Source organism: Sus scrofa, chromosome 14 (genome assembly GCF_054392235.1).
Source record: "Sus scrofa isolate SSC_HxYL_T2T_F1_AM1 chromosome 14, Sscrofa_HxYL_maternal_Yorkshire_Landrace_v2.0, whole genome shotgun sequence".
Taxonomy (NCBI): domain Eukaryota; kingdom Metazoa; phylum Chordata; class Mammalia; order Artiodactyla; family Suidae; genus Sus; species Sus scrofa.
In genome coordinates, this window is record NC_139396.1 from 153,067,494 (window position 1) to 153,088,945 (window position 21,452).

Here is a 21,452-nt window from a genome sequence, read left to right on the forward strand (position 1 = left end):
GAATGCCTGGGGCCAGGGATCAGATCGGAGCCACAGTTGTGACCTATGCTGCTGCTGCTGCAACGCTGGGTCCTTAACCCACTGTGGCCTCTGCTGGTCCGGGGATCGAACCTTTGTCCTGGCACTGCTGAGCCCTTTGTACCATAGGGGGAACGCCCACAGAGCCTAATTCTTATGCAGATAATACTTGGGAAAGCAGGAATTTTGGCAAAGCACCTGAGCTGCCCACGGCTGGAACATGCCTGCCGGGCCAGAAGGAAGAGCCTCAGAAGCTCTTTGCCCAAGGACATTATGCTGGTTCAATACCTGGTATAAATATCAGTGAGAAAGTGACAAGCCTAAGGTTGAGCATGGAATTGCAGTCTCTCATGTCAGCTAGACAAATAAGGGTGCCCAGAGCTGCCTTGAAAATACTGCTCAGTAGAATACGTCAAAGGAGACCAGCTACTGCTGGATGCCCACAGGATCTGGGCTATTAAACTCAGCCCTTAAAACACTTTTGAATCTCTCTGCCTTTTCAAAGAAGCAGATGCTTCACCGTTTTGGAAAACCTGCAGCTCGAGTCCCATTGCGTGGAAGAGAATATGTTTTACCTGTTCTCCAAAGAATGAGCCACACGCCCCCCTGTCAGAGCTGGCGAGACCTTGCCCCCTGGGGGCAAGGAGGTGACCAGGTGGAGGCCAAGGGTCTGGCCTTGAACCCCTTGCCCCACGTCTTGACCTTGGAGGGTTTTCAGCAGCCCCTTCCCTTGTCCATCTCATGGAATGTGCCCAGAGGCTCAGGTCTGTTGGCTGTTGAGTGGGGACTTACTGTCTTAGGGTCTCCAAACCTTTTTTTTTTTTTTCTTTTTTTCTGTTTTCTCTTTTTTTCCCGCACCCATATCATGCAGAAGTTCCTGGCCAGGCCGGGGATTGACCCCAAGTCACTGCAGTGACAACACCAGATCCTTAACTCAGCTGAGCCACATGGGAACTCCCAAACCAGTTTTTAAAGGGGAACGTGTGCAAATTCCTGCTCAACATCCACCCTATGCTCATGGACTTTTTTGGGAGCCTAGGCAACCTCCAGGGCTGTTTCTCCTCTGATTCAAATCTTAGAAACTCTCATCCACAACTCTACAAAGCCCCAAGGCAGATCTTTTATGCTGTCCCCATTCAGTGTATCGTCCTCCCTGGTATCCTTCAGGGACTGGTTCCCGGACCCCCGAGGATACCAAAATCCATGGATACTCAAGCCCCTTGTATAATGGAGTGGCAGTATTAGGGCGGGTAGACTTGCTAAGCTGTCTGATTTGAACAAAGTCCATTACTCCTCCCTTACGAGCTTAGAATGAGGCCAGTCCCCACCAGAGCCAAGGGTTCAGACTCCGCCTCCCCCTCTGGTACCTCAGGGCAGAGTGTCAGGAAGGCATCCGCATGGACGAGGATGGGAAATTAAGAAGCCGCTGGGCTTGCTGGGATGGTGGCCCAATGGGGCCACTTTGGAACACCCTGACTGTCATCTAATACCCTTCATCGGAGCAAACATCAACAACAGACGCAGGCAGTGAGCTTTTCTGCAGAGTTGTGATTGTAACAGGATAGTCAATATGTGTTGGCACTGTGTTGCTGTTTATTTGAGTGTAAATCCTTATTCAGAAGTGTTGAAGTGCTTCATTTTTATTCCTGACATAAACCTGGCTTAATATTCTGTTTAAAAAAAAAATACTCCATTACCTTGTTTAATTTGATTGCTAAAAAAGTTCCACTGTGGTTATAAGTTCATATTTGGGAGAATCCCATTTAAAAAGGTACTATTATCAGAGACAGCTTGTTAACGTTGCAGGTTATTCACTTTTATGTACTATGGCCATGAGTGTCTGGAAGCTACAATTTAGGGGCCTGCTTTTGTCACTTTATGGCCTAAGTATTGTGTTTAGTGCTATATAATCAGAATAATTTCCATGGTTGCACCAGAATCCATTGAATAGACACGTCCCAGTTTGCTTTTCTCTGCCTCTGTATCAATCACTTTACATTATTCCATTATTTCAAATAACTTTGAGCAGAATATCCTCTCATGGTTGGGTATTATTTTGTTCATATGGACTCTCAAGAGAAGTCCTGTAAAGAGGGCGGGTATGTCGCAGGCCAGGCCTTCTCAGACCTCAGTGTGTGCGTAGCTCACTTGTGGATCTTGTGAAATGCGGATTCTAACTCAGTAGGTCTGGGCTGGGCCTCAAGTTCTGCATCTGTGACAAAGTCACTGTTGCCGAGGCTGCTCCCTGGGCTTTAGGAAGTCTCTCAAAGTCCCTAGTGTCCTGGCACCAGGCCCGTTCTGCAAAATCACCATGTTGGCTGGTTACCCAGGAGCTTTGCCTCTCAGAGAGGAAGGTTTTAAACAGGCTGGTGGCCAGAGAAGGTGGGAGCTGTAGCCCCTGCTTTCCACCAAAGCATCTCAACTCACTCCTGCCATTAGAATCACCTGAGGGTACATGCCACACACACACACACACACACACACTCTCACACACACATACACACACACTCACACACACACACACACACACCAGGGTCCACTCCAGACCAGTGTAAACAGAATATTGAACAATGAGCCTGACTACTAGTAATTCTGAACACTTTCCAGGTTTGTCTTTTAAAAATATTATTCTTATTGAATTATAGTTGATGTGTAATGTTGTGCCAGTTTTTGCTGTACGACAAAGTGACTCAGCCACACATATAAAACTTCCCAGATTTGAAAGGTGACTCCATGTGTAGCCAGGGTTTTTAAGACCGACCTACCTTAAATTTCACTGACTTCTAAAAAAGCAAAAACAAAAACCAAAAAACAAAAAAACCCCAAAAAACCGGGGGTTCCCGTTGTGGCGCAGTGGAAACAAATCCAACTAGGAACCATGAGGATGCAGGTTTGATCCCTGGCCTCACTCAGTGGGTTAAGGATCTGATGTTGCTGTGAGCTGTGGTGTAGGTCACAGATGTGGCTCAGATCCTGCGTTGCTGTGGCTGTGGCATAGTCTGGCAGCTGTAGCTCCCATTAGACCCCTAGCCTGGGAACCTCCATATGCCGCAGGTGCAGCCCTAAAATGCAAAAAACAAACAAACAAACAAAAAACACTGAATTCAACTATAGTTTAAACTTGACTAGATGAACGGCTTGGGGCTCATATTCCCTGACTCCACACTTTTGGCAAGGGATTTAGCAAGCCCGTGAGTTCTCTTTGTAATTCTAAAAATTAATAACCACACTTTCTAAGAGAAAACAAGGAATTTGTCATCCCTGGCTTCTCTGTCAAACTTACTCCTCCACAGAGTTTGCGGGTCCCACCTTCCTGAATGCCACCAGGCCCCAAATCTCTTGCTTTCCCTTCCCCTTCAAAGCTAAGCGGTCATCCCAGTCATTCGTTCTCCATACACGGTTTCTCTTGTAGGAACTGAACACATTGTATTAAAACTCTGTCAGCATGGCCATGTCCTTCCACTGGACTGACCCCTTGAGACCAGAGACAACCTCTGATGCATCGTTTCATTCCCCATATCAGAACCGTGCCTGTCTGTCACACCGTGGATTCCATTAAATCACTGCTGAACGAATGAATGCACGAATGACATAGAATAGATTTCGATCCCATGCAAGCCTGGAAGGTCGTTCTCCCTGTTGAGAGATTCATACCAGCGTGGTTCCAGATGGTGCCTTGTGACAACATGGCCTCGGCCCTGCAGGTGTGCAAGGTGGCAGACCGGAGGCTCGGGGGGCCCTGTGTCCCCGCCACTTACCACCTGCTGGGGTAACACCTGCTGTTTCTCTTTGGCAGTTGCCTTTTCAGGCCTGGGCTTCACGACGTTCTACTTGGCTGGCAAGCTGCACTGCTTCACCGAGAGTGGGCGGGGGAAGAGCTGGAGGCTCTGCGCGGCCATCCTGCCCCTGTACTGTGCCATGATGATCGCCCTGTCCCGCATGTGCGACTACAAGCATCACTGGCAAGGTGAGTTCCTGCCCAGGGCCCACCCCGGCCCTCGCAGTCTCTGCCCCTCTCCTGCAAGGATTGGGGGCGGAGGGGAAGCATCTATTTGGAAAGTGCCCACTGTCAGAAATCAGAGGAGGCTGAAATGACAGAGCAGACACATTTTTAAAGGAAATGCACCTGTTCAGGTGAGCTCTGGCTTTCCTACTGTCCTTGCTGGGGACAGAACTGGAGCTCCTCCCCCTTCATGCTCCAATAGGCCACTGGAGTCCTGCCTTGATGGCAGGCCCTTGGTCACAGGCTCAGATGCGACTTCCCTGCTGGGTCCCTTGCCTCCACCCTCCGACTTAGTGCCAAGTGGTTGCTGGCTCGTTTCACATCGCACATTCATCCCACAAGGAGGAATTTTTCACCATGGTTGCTCTTCCAAAGGAGATGGCTGCCAGCAGCCACTGCAAGGCTGGGCGAGGCTCACCTGGATGTGTCAGTCCTCAGGTATCTGTGCAAAGTCAAACGAACACAGAACAAGGGAGGGGCTCGTTCCTGGAATAAAACTAAACCATGCTATGCCCCTCTGCGGATCAGCTGCCTGAACCGCAGCGACATCTGCCACAGCAAAAGGGGAGCCGAGACAGAGGTGGTGTCCACAGGACGTCAGAGAGACGGGGGTGCAGCCTCCAGGAGCACAGGGTCCAGGGCTCTTTCCCCAAAGCCAAGCCTCAGATTACCTTGACCAGGCCACTCTTAGCCAGGCATTTGACTGGGGGTGGGTTTGGCGAGGGCACCAGGAGTCTGCACTGTTAACAAGCAAGCTTGTTATTTCTGATGAGGTCTGAGAAGCACCATGGAAGCTCTGCCGTGTCAGCTTTCGGCAAGCACGCCGACATTAACTGCCTAAATCCAACTTCCCTGGACAAGTGGCCTTCCACGATCGGTCCATGGCCTGTGCCTCCTCTTCCTTGCCTGTCCACCTGCTGTCACCAGGCACCACTGCTGTCACCCTCCCTCCCTCCCCTTTTCTGTCTCTGCAGCCAGCTGCCCTGTAGGACTGCCCTCTTCTCACTTCCTCCCAGGCATTTGTCCGGGGTAGTGAGGCAGCAATTGAGTCCAGAGTGAGGGGGACTCCTGGGTGGGGGCTCCTCTCCCCATCTTCTCCAGGGGCCTCCTGCTCCTCCCAGGGCTTCCTCGGCTTCTCATCTTTTTTCTCCAACCTCAGCTCTCCTCTCCACCCTCCTGCAGTTCACGCTCTGGGTATCATGAGCCTACAACAGCAGCCGGGGAGTGGCGGGGGGAGGGTGAAGGGTGCAGGGGAAAGAGAGGCTGATGCGTGGTCTGGACAGGTGGGGGCTTCAAGCACTGATCGGGATCTGGATGCCCTGCTGATGGGGGTGCTTGGTAAGAGGTCCATCAGGCTGGCCCCTGAGCCCTCCCTTGTTCTCTGCTTGTATCTATGACATGGATGAAGTTCTGGATAACGTGAGGCTACATAATAAGGGAAGCAGGAAAAGAATCACCGAGCCAACAGCACAGGGGCACACGCCCACTGAACCCTGGGAAATGGGGCTATTTTCCAACAATCGTTGTGGCGCCTGTGATTAGGGCACTTCCCCATGAGGCCTGTTGTGGGCTGGATGGCATTTTAGGGACTGCTTCTCATTTATCCCTTGTAAACTGTAGTGCCTTCTTCTGAACATGGCAACAGTAATCCCCCAGTATTTCCCAGAGCTGTTTCATAGGCAGAAGGAAATAATGGATCTGCGTGTACTTTGTAACTGAAAACGCATTATACAAATACAAATTAGCTTCGTCGTGGCTTAGCGCCCCACTTCTAGAGAAAGATGTGTTGGTATTTCCCAAACCGTTGATTGAGAAGCAGACATGCTTTCGGAACATGGTCTGTGTGTAAGCTACGAATCCCTGGTTTCCACTTTTATTCAGCTGCTTTGGATCCAGAGAACCGATTAAGGGTTTCAGACTTGAAGAGATTTGGGCTTTATCTAGGAAGGTAGTAAGAGCCTTTGTGTAGTGATTTTGTCCTAAAAACCTAAGACATGAGGTTGGCCTCTTGTAAATACTCTTTTGTGACTCCCTACCGAGCCGTGGCTAGCGCATTATGAAAGAATGAAGATTCACGGTGCTTGGCTTTAGGAAAACGGTGGCCTCGTGATGGCAGCTGGTGCATTCAAGGCCCGCTGGCAACGGGGCTTCAGCCCCGTCCTATCCAACTGGCACAGAAAGGAACTCAGATCACTAGAGGGAGAATATTAATGCTCTCTGGGCTGATGTGGAAGCAGAACAAGGGAATTTATGTTTGGTAATGTTTAGGACCATACTTAGGGGGGACAGACCAAAATTGCATCATGGTAGATAGACTCCTGCAGCCAAAACCAAATGTGCATCAGTTGGTACAGCTCATGGATGTGGCCCAACTAGCTGTTCAGCTGTGCCATCATCTGCTCAGTCTGTATCCCTAGAATCGGCCGGGAGCAGAGTGTGTCTTTCCTTGGATCTTCCGATGGGCTCCGAGTCAGGCTCTTTTCACCTGAGTTCCCCTTTAGGAGGCCGTCTGTCACTGTCTACACCAGCGATCTCAGTGGGGGTGACTGAACTCCCCAGGGGACATTTAGCAATGTCTGGAAACAGCTTTTGAGTCTTCCCCGTTGGGGGTGGCCGTGGGGGTGGTTGCTCTTGGCATCTGGTGTGTAGGATCCAGGAACGCTGTCAAACATCATCCAGCATCCAAGACAGCACTTCCCTTACAATGGAGACTTATCCAGCCCCAAGTGTCTACTGATGAGGTTGAGAAACCTTGACCTAATCACACCTCAGCTCCATCTTTCTTTCCCTTATTCCAGGTGAAGACGCAGCAGTCTTCAATGAGTGGACAATTTTACTCATTCAATACTCCTTTAGTATTAAAGGAATAATCAAAGAGGCCGTCTAGGTTTCCCGCTTGGAGGAGGGCTGGACGGTGCGGCTGCTGGGTATGTGGGTGTTTGAGGCAGGCTGCCTGGCTGAGAGAAATAAGATGTTGCTTTTCTTTGGGGCACTGGGTTGCCCAGTGACCGTGGGCAGGGGCCACCCATCATGATGAGAATTGACGTGAAGCCCCAAAGGCAGCAGCAAAACCTGAACCCCTCTCAGTATAGACTTTCGTTAACAGCATTAATATTATGAGATTTTTATGACCGCATTTCAATTTTGACTTAAGCAATTGTGCCTAATGTGGAAAGCTATCCAGTTACTCAATTACATAGTCAGAGCCAGTAAACAACCCCTCATCTCAAAGGCCTTGCTCTGTTCATTATTGTGATGTTTTTCTGTTATCGACACCCTTCTGGCTCTTCCTGCCTTCTCAACTCCACTCCAAACACATGGGTCTATTGTTTTATTAAGTGAGGAAAATGGAGGGCACAGGCTGTGGACGAGAGTGACATTGAAACACACAGTAGGACTTCAGAAATGAAACCACTGGATGGATGATTAATCTCTGTGCAGCTGAGATTCTCCATGTCTTTGTGACACGCTGGCTTCCTGGTCAACTGGAAGCTGGTGCACTCATGGGTGATGCCGACTGCAAAGCCAGGGCTTCACAAAGGGCTTACCTTTGTGATTAACTGTGTGTTTTCAGCATTAAAGCTCACAGGATTCCCATGCTGGAGAACATCGAGAAAAATGCACAGAAAGAATGGGGCACCCCACTGCACCCTCTTTTGCCTCGACTCATAGTCTTGTATGTTGATGGTTTCCAGGCAGTGGACAAGTATAGTGCAAGTGACAGGAGTGTGTTGTTTCTTCCACTTATGCCTTATTCCCTCTTTGCTTAGTTCCCAGGGAAGATGCCTGTTGGCTGTTCCCAAGTCTCTGACAACCTGGCTTCATTTTACTCCAGGGAATCTCCCTTCTGCTTTCTGTGATGCTCTGGTTTCCCCTATTGGCTCTATGTTCAAAGTATTTCCCGAGTCCAACTTCCTCTCCCCACTCTCGTCCAAACCACCATCACCTGTTGCCTGGATTATGGCTGAAGCCTCTCGCTCCTGCCTCCTTCGCCCCTCACACTGCAGCCAGAATGAGCCTTTCAAGCCCTGACCCACGCGAAGCCTCTCCTCTGCCAAAAGCCTCCAGTGGGTGGTGACTGACTCCCTCTTGCTGTCAGCATCAAAGCCCAGTCCTGCACTGGCTGCAAGATCTGGTCCCTCGTTTCCTGCCTCTCTGCTAGTATTCTCTACTTCCCTCCTTGCTCATGGCCCTGCCTTCCCACCCCAGGGCCTGGGCATGGCCTTTCCTGTGCCTGGGATAGCTCTTCTCTCAGATGTGTGTGTGGCTGGTTCCCCGCATCCCTCCTACTCTTAGCTCAAGCGGGTGAAGGCATCTTGTGGGGACCACTCTGCTGAAATCACAGACCATCCCCCACTCCCTGTGTCTTTCACTTTGCTCATTGACCACCATCTGATGAATGAAGTCATTTACCATTTATTGACTATTGTCCATTCTTACCTGCTACAACAGGCATCTACATGCTTTCTGTGTAAAGGGCCAGGTCATAAATATCTCAGGGAGTTCCTGCTATGGCCCAGTGGGTTAAGAACCTGACTGTAGCTGTTGTTACAGCTGTGGCATAGGTGGCAGCTGCAGCTTGGATTTGATCCCTGGCCCAGGAACTTCCATATGCCACAGGTGAGGTCATGATAGATAGATAGATAGATAATCTCAGCTCTTATGTGGGCCATACAGTCTCTCTTGTAATAATTGACTTGGCTTGGAGTGAAAGCAGCTATAGACAACGCGTAAAGAATGCTTCACACCATGTGCGGAGCTCTGCACTAAAATATAATCTCCCCGGGGGCAGGCATTTGTCTCTTTCTTTGGCATGACTCATAGCAGGTATTTGGGTTAATTTCCTAGGGCTGCTGTAACTAAGTGCCACAAACCAAGTGGCTTAGAAGAATAGACATGGTCTCGTGGTTCTGGAGGCCAGGAGCCCAAAGTCCAGGGGTCTGTGGGGCCACCCCTCCCGCTGACACCTTCCAAGAGAAAGGCCCTCCCTTGCGTCTTCTGGCTTCCTGAGCCCCAGGTGTTCCTTGACTCGTGGCCGCATGTTCCAATCTCTGCCTGCACCTGCGCGTTGGATTTTCCCTGTGTTTCTTTGCATTACCTGCCCTCTGTTGTGTCTGTGTGTCCGAATTTCCTCCCCGGTCACATTACGGATCTCCTTTAACTTGATTATCTCTGTAGAGACTCTGCATGCACATAAGGTCACAGTCTGAAGTACAGCAGGTTGGGACTTCACCACGTTCTGGGGAGGGGACACAACTCCTAATGCTTAACGATGCTCGCTCAGTATGTGGCAGGTGAATGAAGAGTTGATTTTGACTCAGTCGTATTCCTTTCTTACTAGCTATCATTTTTTCTGTACACTGGTTTTACTAAAATGGCTCTTTTTCTTTTTTTTCTTACAGGGCCGGCACCCACAGCATATGGAGGTTCCCAGGCTAGGGGTCTAATCAGAGCTATAGCTGCTGGCCTACACCACAGCCACAGCCATACCAGAACCGAGCTGCGTCTGCGACCTACACCACAGCTCACGGCAACACCGGATCCTTAACCCCTTTCTTCTACCATTGGAGCCCATAAGTCTTGAGGCCAGGGATGGAACCCGCAACCTCATGGTTCCTGGTCGGATTTGTTTCCACTGCACCATGACAGGAACTCCAAAATTGCTCTTTTTCTATGCAAGTGTGTTCCTTTGCAAAATAAACCAAAAAGTTAGGACTTTAAACATTGATTCATTATATCTCTGCACTTGTGTGCCCATGCCTTCTCTGATGGAGGCACAGAATTGTGGTGGACAGACATGGTGCTGCCCTTCCAGTGCCCCAGGAAGATTGGGCATCCTCTGTACTATAGAAGTTCTTTTCTAGAAACTCAGAGTTGCAAAAACATGAAGCTTCATTAATAGTAGAATCAAAAGGAATTCCCGAGGCAGCTCAGCAGGTTACAAACCCTACTGGTGTCCATGAGGATGCAGGTTCGATCTCTGGCCTCACTCAGTGGGTTAAAGATCCAGTGTTGCCATGAGCTGTGGTGTAGGTCACAGACGCAGCTCGGATCTGGTATGGCTGTGGCTGTGGTGTAGGCCAGCAGCTATAGCTCTGATTAGACCCCTAGCCTGGGAACCTCCATATGGTGTGGGTGCGGCCCTAAAAGTTTTTTTTGAAAGTAGTAGAATAAAAAGAAGAGAAATAGTTACGTGGGGTTGTTGAGTTTTCCAGAGCTGGTATTTACCCTTGGAGTCTTAGGTCATGGAGCCCAAGGCATACAAAGTCCCAAGCCAAACCAGCTAAGTGATGTTGGTTGTTTCCATGGCAATGGGAGGGCTGTCTTCTTCCCAGGGTCTTGGCAACACATCTTCAGAAGCCTTTCTGCTGGTTTGTGCCAGAGCAGGGGAGCAAGGCTGCTACGGACTGGTACCTCAGGGGGCTAGACTCCACGAGATCCTTTTTGTCCCTTGACCTCATGAAAAGGGGTGGGGTCAAGCCCATTTTACAGGTGATGATTCTAATCCAGATAGCCTGATTCAAAGTCTCGCCCTTTCTTCTACCATTGGAGCCCATAAGTCTTGATTGGAACTGCCCTTTAAATAACTTTGTCGATGTATAATTCATAATTTATAATTCATAAAACATACAATTCAATGCTTTTTATTATATTCAGAGTTGTGCAACCATCACCACTATCTAATTCCAGAAAATTTTCATATCCCCCATCCATCTCAGCCCCTGGCAACCACAAATCTGCTTTCTTGCTCTACAGAATTCCCTCTTCTGGACGTTGCATAAACAGGGCAGGACACAATTTGTGGCCTTTTGTGGCTGGTGTGTTTATTCTTTAGTGCATCCTGTGAATATTGTTTGGTGCATCTCAGCTCACCAAACATTTACTGAAGAATAACTGCTGAGCTCTGGGGAAACGGAGATGAATGAGGCAGGTCAAGGAAGAGTCAACACCGAGAGGCAGGTGTGTGCTGAGAGGTGCACAGACGGGAGCCTAGACTGCCAGTGGGGCCCCGGCCCAGGCTGAGGGCTCAGCAGGGTCCTCAGGGGACATGGAAAACCTACTTCTCCAGCCACTCCAGAAGCCTGGTCACCTTCTGTGCTAGAGAATTACAAAGACACCAGCCCTTGAAGAGAAGGTGAACCTTAAACTTGCCACGTCCCTGCCTCCCTCTGCCTAGAAGACTGCGCTGCCCTCCTGCCCGCACTTCCCGCTCCTCCTGGTTCCCACCGGCACCTCCTGGCTCTGGGTCTTGTCCTCAGTGAAACTTCCATGGTCTAGACAAGCCAGGCCACTCCCCTGGCTGCTGTCACCCGCCTTCTCCTGTGTGGTGCATGTCTCAGCTGCAGCTCATGGACAAGGCTGCCATTCTTCACTGTCCATCTTGCCCTGAAGATTAGGAACGGGTCTGTTTGGATCAGCCTTGTGCCCTAAGACCAGACATCACCCCTGACCCCTGATCCCCATGCAGGATTCATGGTGGATGAATGGCCTCAATGCTGAATGAAGAGACCGGGTGTTGTGTACTCCGGGGACCCCGGGATCCACATATTCCCCCTTTGACACCCCCACCCCCTATCCCATGGTACCATATGTAGGGTGAAGTCAGTCCCAAGTAGTTTTTCCCCTAATTGAAACCTACCTGCCCCCCGCCTGCCTTTCTGCCAGCACACACCCTACAGGGTGCGGTTTCATCAAAATCACAGTCGTTCACTTAGGGGACTTGACGACTCTCTCATAAAACAAGTCACTTTTAAAATCGTGTTCACCACCTTTGCAATAAATGAAGCCCCGAATGCCTTTGTGAGAAGGCGGCTTCGCTAGACCTTTCACTGCCCTGGTTACTTCCGGTAACTCCTGTGGCACCTGTTTTATTCATTCCATTAGATGGGGAGACAGCCTTGGCAGCCGTCACCATTCTCTAGCTTTTTCTGCCTTGTCAGTAAGCCCGGGGCACATATACTTGGAATGACCTAATGTCTTTTCATCAATGATGCACCTAATAAAATGCCTTGTTACAGAAAATAGAAAGCCAGATGGCATTATTTGTAGGTTTGTGCTATGTGGCCTCTTCAATAGTCAGTGGCTCAAACACAGGTGTCCTGGATCACTTCAGATGTTAATAAAAATAATGCCCCATGGGGCTCTTTTCTGAAGTTATTGGAAAACCAAAACAATAGTGTGACTCAAAGACCCGGAACTGGAAAAATACCCTGGTGAATTTCACAGGCTGCTGGCCACAGGCGATGCAAAGAGCCTCTCAGTTTGAGGAGCTTGATTGAATCCCATTAATTATGCCTCGGAACCCCACTCAGCAAGTCATAGTAGGTATTCCTTTCCAATTTCTTGGGTGACAGATGTTTTTTAAGTTCACTGAAAGTTTATTTAAAATGCTCTGAGGGGAGTTCCTGTCATGGCTTGGTAGGTTATGAACTGGACTAGCATCCATGAGGATGTGGGTTCGATCACTGGCCTTGCTCAGTGGGTTAAGGATCTGGCATTGCTGTGAGTTGGGATGTAGGTTGCAGATGCGGCTTGGATCCCCCGTTGCTGTGGCTCTGGCATAGGCTGGCAGCTGCAGCTCCCATTCAACCCCTAACCTGGGAGCTTCCATATGCTCTAGCTGCAGCCTTAAAAAAATAAAAAATAAATAAAAAAAATAAACTACTGTGAAAGTTTGGCCATGCTCAGGAGATGAGAACTCTAGACTGCTGAATTGCAGTTGTAGGGTGGAGAAGGCCTAGAAAGCTCTTAACAGTGATGGACACATTTTTTTTTTAGACACTGAATTTTAAGGACATATTTTGTGACATGCTCTGGGTTATACTGTTCAGAAGCAGGTCTCCTTAAATCTTGGTCACAATTCAGTGATGCGGATCTTGAGATTTCTGTTTGCGAGACAGGGAAACTGAGCCTCTGAGGTACAGGGACTTGCCCTGGTAGGGGCTACAGTGTCTTTGTTGGGGATTCCTCAGCCTTCATATAGCATTTCAGGTCTAGGGTGAGGGTAGAGGGTGCCTGTTCTGGGAGCGAGGATGAGTCTCCGGGTTTCACTGCCGTCTCTCAGGTGGTCCCTTTGTAGCTACTCACCAGGGCTGATTGGCCATGAATATAGTTTCCTTGCCTTTCTGCCAGATGGTGGCTATGCAGCGTCACCGTGTTTGAGCTTCTACGGGGAGGAAGTAGCCACAGTGATTCAGCCTTTCTCTTTGACCAGTTAGAATGACTTTTGTTTCTTAGCAATGTTTTATCCCCGTCGAAGTTATGACCTACTTTCTGAAAATGCCTTGGTAGAATTTCCAAATGATCAGAAGGCTGGTCTCAGTAGGCTGACCCTGGGGACTAAATTCCTGGAACACTTACATGCGAAGGCGTCTTAGCTGCCATGCAGCTATTCCTGAGAAGGGAGCCCAGACCCAGAGAGGGGAACGGGGCCTGCACAGGCTGCAGCAAGACAGCACCCAGAATCTAACCTTCAATTACTCTACGCATATCTATTCATCCACCTCCCTCCACCAACCAGTACTGTTCCAGGTGAGCAAAGTGCTGTTCCAGGCGCTGAGGAATCAACGGCCAATGAGAGAGACACAGCTCCTGCCCTGGGGGAGTTTAGAATCCAATGGTAAATAGTACAGAATTTCACGGATCGGCATTCTTTGACGTTCTCGTCCCGGGGACAATGAAAGCACTGGGGGGATTTGGTCTAATCTGGAGGGTGGGTGAGGCATCTTTGCACAAGGATGGTGCGTTGAGCTCCAGAGGATGAGTAGAAATTGAATAGCTGAGGAGATGAAGGAAAGGGATTCCCAGGATTGGGGCAGCGTTTGCAGGGAGGGAGAAAAGGGAGGGAGAACGAGATGCATTGGGGAAACAGAAGGAAGATGGTGGCTGCAGTAGAGTGAGGGCACGGGGATGGCCAGGAGGTCAGAGGGACCAGGTGCGTAGCTTTGAAGGCCATGGGACTTAATCAGGTCCCTAAGAACGGTGGGATGGAGTGTAATCGAGAGGATGACCTCATCTGTTCGCCCTTGAAAAACCACCACGAGTGACTGTGTCCACCCTCCAGCCACCAGAGCAGTGTCTGTGCACGTGATTCATATGCAGCGGACCTTCAAGCCGCCCTCACAGAAATGCCTGTGTTCCTTACCTGTTTTGCTGCTGTTTTATAAGTAAAATTACATGCGCTCCACGACTATCCTTATTTAAAAGAGCTGAAAGCTATTTATGATAGAACTTTTAAACATTTTACTCTTGGTCTAGTAAAAATGCTGAAGGTAGAAATAATTCTTCAAAAGATAATAACATACCACAATCATCCCTTTCCTCAAAAATAGTCCAAATTATCCTAGATGGATCCAGGATGCCTGTAGCAAAAGACCTGGTAAGGGGGTGCAGATATCTAAGACTTGAACAGTTTGTTTTCTTGGAAGGTATATTTCCTGGACAGCCACCCCAATTCCCTCGCAGGAGACCCAGGAGAGTCAGCCTGTGACTTAAACTGAGGTCAGTCCACAGGGCGTTGCCTAATGGGAAGTGTCTGGAAACTCCACCATCCCGGGCACTGAATGGTTAAGCAAGGCCATTACCGCTCACCTGAGCTCAGGTGCTCTACCTTTCTGTCAGCCTGCTGTGTTCTGAAAGCTGGGACATCGCAAAGCCTGGAATGAACCTGCCAGGGTTCAAGCACAGCCAAAGAGCAGTGCAGGTCAGAGTCAGGTCCAGTGCCATCATTAACGAGGGATGGGGCTGTGGAGAGCCCCACTGGCCTCTCTGAGCCTGAATGTCTTCTGTAAAGTGGGGCTGGTGCTCCCTGCCCGTAGCAGGTGTGGGCGATTCAACAAGATAACGAAGGGGAAAGTGGAAGCCCCCCCAAATGGAGAATGACTGTGCAGCCTGGCAGCGACCTCCCCAAGCGTTCAAGGTTCTCTTGTCAAGGGGAGGTTTTCCATTGCCTTAGAATCCTTTTTGGCAAGAATAACCCATAGCAACACTGTTTAAAGGGCATGCATACACTTGCGTGCATGCACACATACGTGGACACACACACACACACACACACACACACACACAATGAGGAAGGGGCCACCCCACGGTGGAAGGGTCTGTTTTGCCTGCAGAGACCCTTTCCTGCCTTGTCTGCCACCTTCCCTCCCTCCAACTTGATGAAAATCTGCAGCTTCAAGGAGAGATGGAGCCCCTCCCACCAGGACTGTCAGGATTGGCCATCCCGGTGTATTATAAAATGATTTCTTCACTTTGTGACTCAGAAGTTTCATTTCATCCCTGGGAAACCACTTCCTGGGAGGCAGGGACCTGCATGCTGGCTGGGTGACTGTGGCGCCCCAGCAGGACTCCAGTGAGATCTTGCTAAAGAAAAGGAATAGCATTGAGAACTTTGTCTAGATACTCATGTCGCAACAGAAGAAAGGGTGGGGGAAAAAACTGTAATTGCAATGTATACATCTAAGGATAACCTGACCCCCTTGCTGTACAGTGGGAAAATAAAAAAAAAAAAAAAAAAAAAAGAAAGTAAAGGCATAAATAAATGGAGAAATGCCATTTAAAAAAAAAAAAAAAGAAAAAAAAGAAAAGGAAATTGCACCCCCTGGGGGTGTTTAGAACCCTTAGAGGTGGCCGAGCTCTTCTTCCAGAGTTTAGAATTGCTTTTCGAAACTCAAGAATGCAAATCTGAGTTTGTGCCACGCCCAGGTGCAAAGTACATAGAAGAATCAAGAACACACTTAGAAGGTATGTTTAAGTTCTCAAAATGCTACGAGCTCACGGAGGTTGCCAGGATTTCTACCTCCAGTGTGATTTCTCTTGCCTTTAGTCTTCCAGGGGGTCCGAGAAGCAAAGCCATCCTTGGAGCCGGTAGGAAGAGGGCTTTCTGGAAAACCTAACGGGCGCATTTGAATGAATCATAATGCAAGTCTCCCGGTTTTGCTCTTCCCTCCTAGATTCTTTTGTGGGCGGAGTCATTGGCCTCATTTTTGCCTACATTTGCTACAGACAGCACTACCCCCCTCTGGCCAACACAGCTTGTCACAAACCCTACGTCAGTCTCCGGGTCCCCACGTCGCTGAAGAAAGATGAGAGCCCCACAGCCGACAGCGCGCCCAGCCTGCCCCTGGAGGGCATCACAGAGGGCCCCGTATGACCCGAGCCTCGGAGGATGGACGCTGAGCCCAGGGCACGCTCTTCCACCCCGACCCCATACCGCAATAGAAGGGGTTTTCTCTAGTGTGTTTCTCATCAGTTACTCCTCAAAGTTATCCTTCTGTTTCCATTTTGCCGATGGTGTTCCTGCTACTTTAAACGTCTACTTTCAACTCTCCCGAACGTGCAAAGGAAGGACCCAGGAACATGATCCAGGAGACGCGTGTGGAAAGAGGCTGCAAGGGTGGGCGGATGCAGCTTGGGCGGTTCCTCTATCTGAAATGTTTGCTGTCACAGCCCCCGTCCTATGTTTTCATGGGTGTAAAACATAATAAAACCTCCCACTTGGAAGATGTGGTGTTGGCTGTTCCCTGCACAAGTCACTTGGGGATGTAGTGAGTTTCACATCCAAAGCCAGGGTGGGGAGCCAGCCCAGCACCTCCTCCGGCTACAGTCATTCTAGGTGCTGAGCTTGGGGGGGCAAAGGCTGAGACCCTTACTGAACTGTGAAGAGCCCTATCTTTGATGTCTCAAGACTGTCACTTTCCAGCAGTTCAGGTGACAGACTGCCCTTGGAAAGACTTGAGTGGCTGTAGAGGGGGTCGCCAGAGTAGCTCTGCCCTGAGCATGCCAGCTAGACCCATCTGGATGTCTGATCAGCCACCTTCTGTGGTAGGTTCAGCCCGGGAGCACATGTACCGCCTTGCAAAGATCTTGTTGAATGAGCCCCAGGCTAGCCCTCTGTCTCTGGCTGTGGTCCCTCCTAAGTTGTGTCCACACCAGAGTGACAGCTTGGTGTGGAGTGACCGTCCTGTTGCTGGAGCGAGAGAGGGGAAGTCTTGAATTGACGTCCTTCCAAAGTCAGATGTTTTTCAATTGTGGCAGCTACACTCACAAGCAACTTTGGGAAGTTCCTTTGTGGTGCAGCGGGTGAAGAATCTGGCCTTGCCGCAGCTGTGATGTGGGTTAGATCCCTGGCCTGGGAACTTCCACATGCTGCAGAGGCGGCCAAAAATAAACAAGCAAACGAACAAGCAGACAAGCAACTTTGAAAACACACGTGAGATACTTCAAAAACTAAATTGTAGTAATTCATAAGACATAATTTTAAACCCAGAGCAAAAATTCATATAACATTTAAAAACTTAATACTCTGATTTAACTAAAAATGCCATAATTTTCAAAATAAAGTCAAAAATAAAAATGCCGGAAAAGAATCCCTTGTTACCTACTGTTGAAAACAAAGAAACCCAGATACTTCTCTGACTCCAGTTTTGCCCATACTCTGCATAGCACGCAGGACAAAAGTGAGAGAATTAATGATGACTTCAAATTCTGGACCATGAAATGTGAATTTAATACACACACTTATGTTTAAAGCTAAGTGGAAGGACTCTGAAAAGTAACAAAGAACAGAGCATTGTTAATGCCGATGATTATTAAATTGAAAGTCCTGAGACAGGCCATGTAAAGGCTTTCATTAAATTGTAATTAAAATTACAGAAGATGTAATAACATGACGTGCGTGGCAGGATCCTTAGGAGACATAATTAACAGTATGAGTCAGTTCACAAAAGGCAGGTGTTTTATGGATCCATATATTTTCATTTCATGCTCTATTAAGATGAAGGAAATGCAGCATTGCGCTGCATTACTGAAACGGCCCTGGAGGAAGGCAGTTGTTCCCCAGCCTGGCCTTTTTTGGATGTGAGGGTTACTCATTCAGTCTCTGGCAAAGCAAGTTGTCCAGGGTGCAGATAGATCCTAGCTTGAAACCTGTGGTGTGTGAGACTCTTTCTCCCTCAAGGGGTGAACCTGCTCGGAGTTTGTCTCCACTGGCTAGAACTCCTGTGCGGCCAGCCCAGAAATGAAGGGGCTTGCAAAGGAGAGCCCCCAGCATCTCCAGGTGCTCAGGCTACCTGCACAGTGTGGGGGGTGGGAAGGTGGTTTCCTTGTTCATCTGATCTGATTCCTGCTGCCTAGCTGCTGCCCAGACCTCCTGAGTTAGACTCTGGGGAACTGGGGAAGGAGGACCAGGAATCTGTAGTAAAAACTCACATGTGATTCCCAGGCTGGGGACCCTGCCCCTGCCTCCTTTATCCCTGAGGGACAAGGACGAAGAGGAAGGCGACTCTTCTCTGGGGCTGTTCTTAGGGTTTCCTCCGCCCAGGCAGGGAAGGGTCTCAGAAATGATGATATTGTCTTATTCGGGGTTGATATTTCGGGCAGCGCTGGGCGCTGTGTGCTGTGGGGCTGCTACTGACTCCTCTGCTGAAGCCCCAGTCCTGGGCTCTCTCTGGACGATGTCTTTTCCCTGCTGCCCTTCGCCCAGTGCATCAGCAGCTGCTCTTGGCTCTACCTTCAAAATGCCCACCTGCCCCCAGCCCCACGCTCTTGCCCCCCACCCCAGCCTGAGATGTTACCCGCTCTCCCCTGAACTGCTGTGATGCTTCCTCCCTGAATCACCGCGACCCCCCCTGTGCCCACCCATGACCCACTCAGGAGTCAGAGTATCTGTGTGTGCATGTGTGCGTGTGCGTGTGTGCGTGCACATGTGTGTGTCTCTCCAGACCCAGTGGGAGGCCAGGTAAGAATCACAGGACTGCAGATGAATGAAACATAGTCCATATTCAACTCATGACTCACATGGTTTATTGCACCCAATTAGCTCACAACACAGGTGAGTGAAAGTAGGGAAAATAGAAAATGGGGGTAACGAGCGCCCCCAGAAGCACAGGAAGGAGGATCTTGGAGTCGGGTCCTCCAGCAGAAGAGCCCTCTGTCCCTTCCAGCCCCACTTAGGGGGTCTCTTTTTAAGGAGCATTTTTTACCACAAGGGAGGAATCTGGGCACTAACGATTGCTCCTTCTGTGCCAGGGACATACACAGCCCATCAGGCTTCTCAAATGCCAGCCCCTCGTCTCTCCCTCTAAGGCAGCCCCAGTCCTACAGCAGACGTTTCCAAACATTTCACATGGATGTTCATGTTGGCTGCTGTGACTCCATTTTGAATTACTTCACGCGTCTTAACATGACTTAAATCCTTTAAGTTTTGCATAAAAGAAATCAAATCATTTAACCGTGTCTTCCTTTTTTATTCAGGTATTATTTACATAGAATAAACCTCACCTATTTTAAGCATCCAGCTTTGTGAATTTTGATCATGGTACACAGTTTCGTAACCACCACCACGAGGTACATACAGACCTGCTCCTTCAGCCTAGAAGTCTCCTTTTGCTCCTCTGCCATCACGCCCTCCTCTGCCTCTAGTCTCAGGTGACCGTAGGTCTGCTTTCTTTTTTTAAAATTTTTTAGTTAAATTTTTTTTTAATTAAAGGATAGTTGATTTATAATTTTGTGCCAGTTCTCCTGTACAGCAAAGTGACCCAGTCATACAAATATATACATGCTTTTTCTTATATTATCTTCCATCATGGTCTCTCCCAAGAGACTGGTGTAACTCCCTGTGCTGTACAGTAGGACCTCACTGCTTACGCATCCTAAATGAGATCGTTGGTATCTACTAACCCCAAACTCCCAGTCCATCCCACTCCCTTCCCCTCCCCCTTGGCAACCACAAGTCTGTTCTCCATGTCTGAAAGTCTGTTTCTGTTTTGTAGATGGGTTCATGTGTGCCATATTTTAGATTGTACCTGTAAGTGATATCATATGGTATTTGTTTTTCTGACTTACTTCCCTCTAGTTGCATCCATGTGGCTGCAAATGGCATGATTTCATTCTTTTTTTATGGATCTGTTTTCTGTTGTCACATTTGTAGCTTTTCCAGAATGTCGTATAAATACAGTCACAGTAAGTGGCTTTTTGTTCCTGACTTCCTTTTTTGAGATCCATCTGCTCATTGGCATCTCCTCAGGGCTGCCTCCTCTCTGGCCATAAACCAGCTGAGCACTTCACGGCCTCTGCCTCCTTCTGCCCTCTGCCCCCAGCAGCTCTGCCGCCACCCCTCCCAGCCTGGCCCTTTCTTCTGGTCTCAGCTCAGACGCCTGCTCCTCAGACTTTCCATGCCATGCTGGTCCTCTGTTTCTGTTCACACACACACACACACACACACACACACACACACACACTCATTTCTCTCTCGGGTTCTCCCATTAAGTTCCTTCAGATCACAGCTCTACTATTGATATGTTCTTGCAGATTGAATGGCATCTCTCAAAATTCATCTGTTGAAATCCCAGTGCCTTAGGCTGTGCGACCTTATAGGGAAAGGGGGTCTTTCTTTATAGCAGTAGTCAACTTTTAGAATGAGGTCATTAGGGTGGGTACGGATCCAGCAGGACCCGTGTCCTTATAAAAAGGGGAAGTTTGGACACAGCCCCCCACAGCGGGAAGACCCCGTGCAGACGGCCAACCACACGCCAGGGAGAAAGGCCTCGACAGACTCTTCCCTCTCAGCCCTCAGAAGGAACCCACCCTACTGATAACTTGGTCCTGGACTTGCAGCTCCAGAAACCTTTCTCTTGGTCACGGCACTCAGGTGCGGCGCTTTGTTGCTGCAGACCTAGCACTCGAATACACCTTCCTTTTCTGCCTTCACCAGAGGCTGGGTCTGGAGGGAGCAGGGAGCCCCCGTGTCTCGCTCGCAGTTCTTCCTGCCCCAGGGCTCGCACCGAGGAGGCCCTGGATATGTTGCTAAATTAATGAAGGGGCCACATCCTCTAATTTTTCCCCACTATTATCCCTCGGAGGCTGGCTATCCAGTTTACGTTACCTGCTCAAGGTGGCACAGCTAAAAATGAGAGAATGCTTGATTCCTGGTCCTGGGTCATTCCAATTACTCCACAGTCCCCCTGAGGGCCATCTTAAATAAAATAAAATCTACCAGCCTTCCCTTCTTATAGGATACGCAATGCTTGTTCTCTGGAAAATGTCTCAAAAGGTTCACATTTGGGGGAGTTCCCGTCAGGGCTCAGGGGTAATGAACCTGACTAGTATCCACGAGGACGTGGATTCAGTCCATGGCCTCACTCAGTGGGTTGGGGATCCCGTGTTGCTGTGAGCTATGGTGTAGGTTATAGATGAGGCTGGCATCTGGTGTTGCTATGGCTGTGGTATAGGTAGATAGCCTGGGAACCTCCATGTGCCACAGGTGCAGCCCTGGAAAGCCAAAAAAAAAAAAAAGTCACATTTGGGCTGTGAAGGAAGAAGCAAAAGTAACAACAAAACAACATATATTGACCAAACCCAGACACCTCAAAGGAGCTTAGTTACATTAAACAAAGCAAACCAACCAACTTAACAAAAGCCTTCTTTTCTT

At 49.1% G+C, this 21,452-nt stretch overlaps 1 protein-coding gene across 16 annotated transcripts in view; it reads left to right on the forward strand.

Moving 5' to 3' along the window:
• Nucleotides 1-21,452, forward strand: part of PLPP4 (phospholipid phosphatase 4) — a 542,787-nt gene that overhangs the window by 333,187 nt on the left and 188,148 nt on the right. For 8 of the 16 annotated variants that reach the window (XM_084995734.1, XM_084995738.1, XM_084995740.1 and 5 more), the window contains exon 6: nt 3,815-3,985. In XM_084995734.1, coding sequence (XP_084851860.1) covers nt 3,815-3,985 — 171 coding nt within the window. Of the gene's footprint in view, nt 1-3,814; nt 4,153-10,777; nt 12,044-15,975; nt 16,526-21,452 lie in introns of those variants that run through there. The other 8 variants (XM_084995727.1, XM_084995733.1, XM_084995726.1 and 5 more) reach the window with 3 other exon arrangements.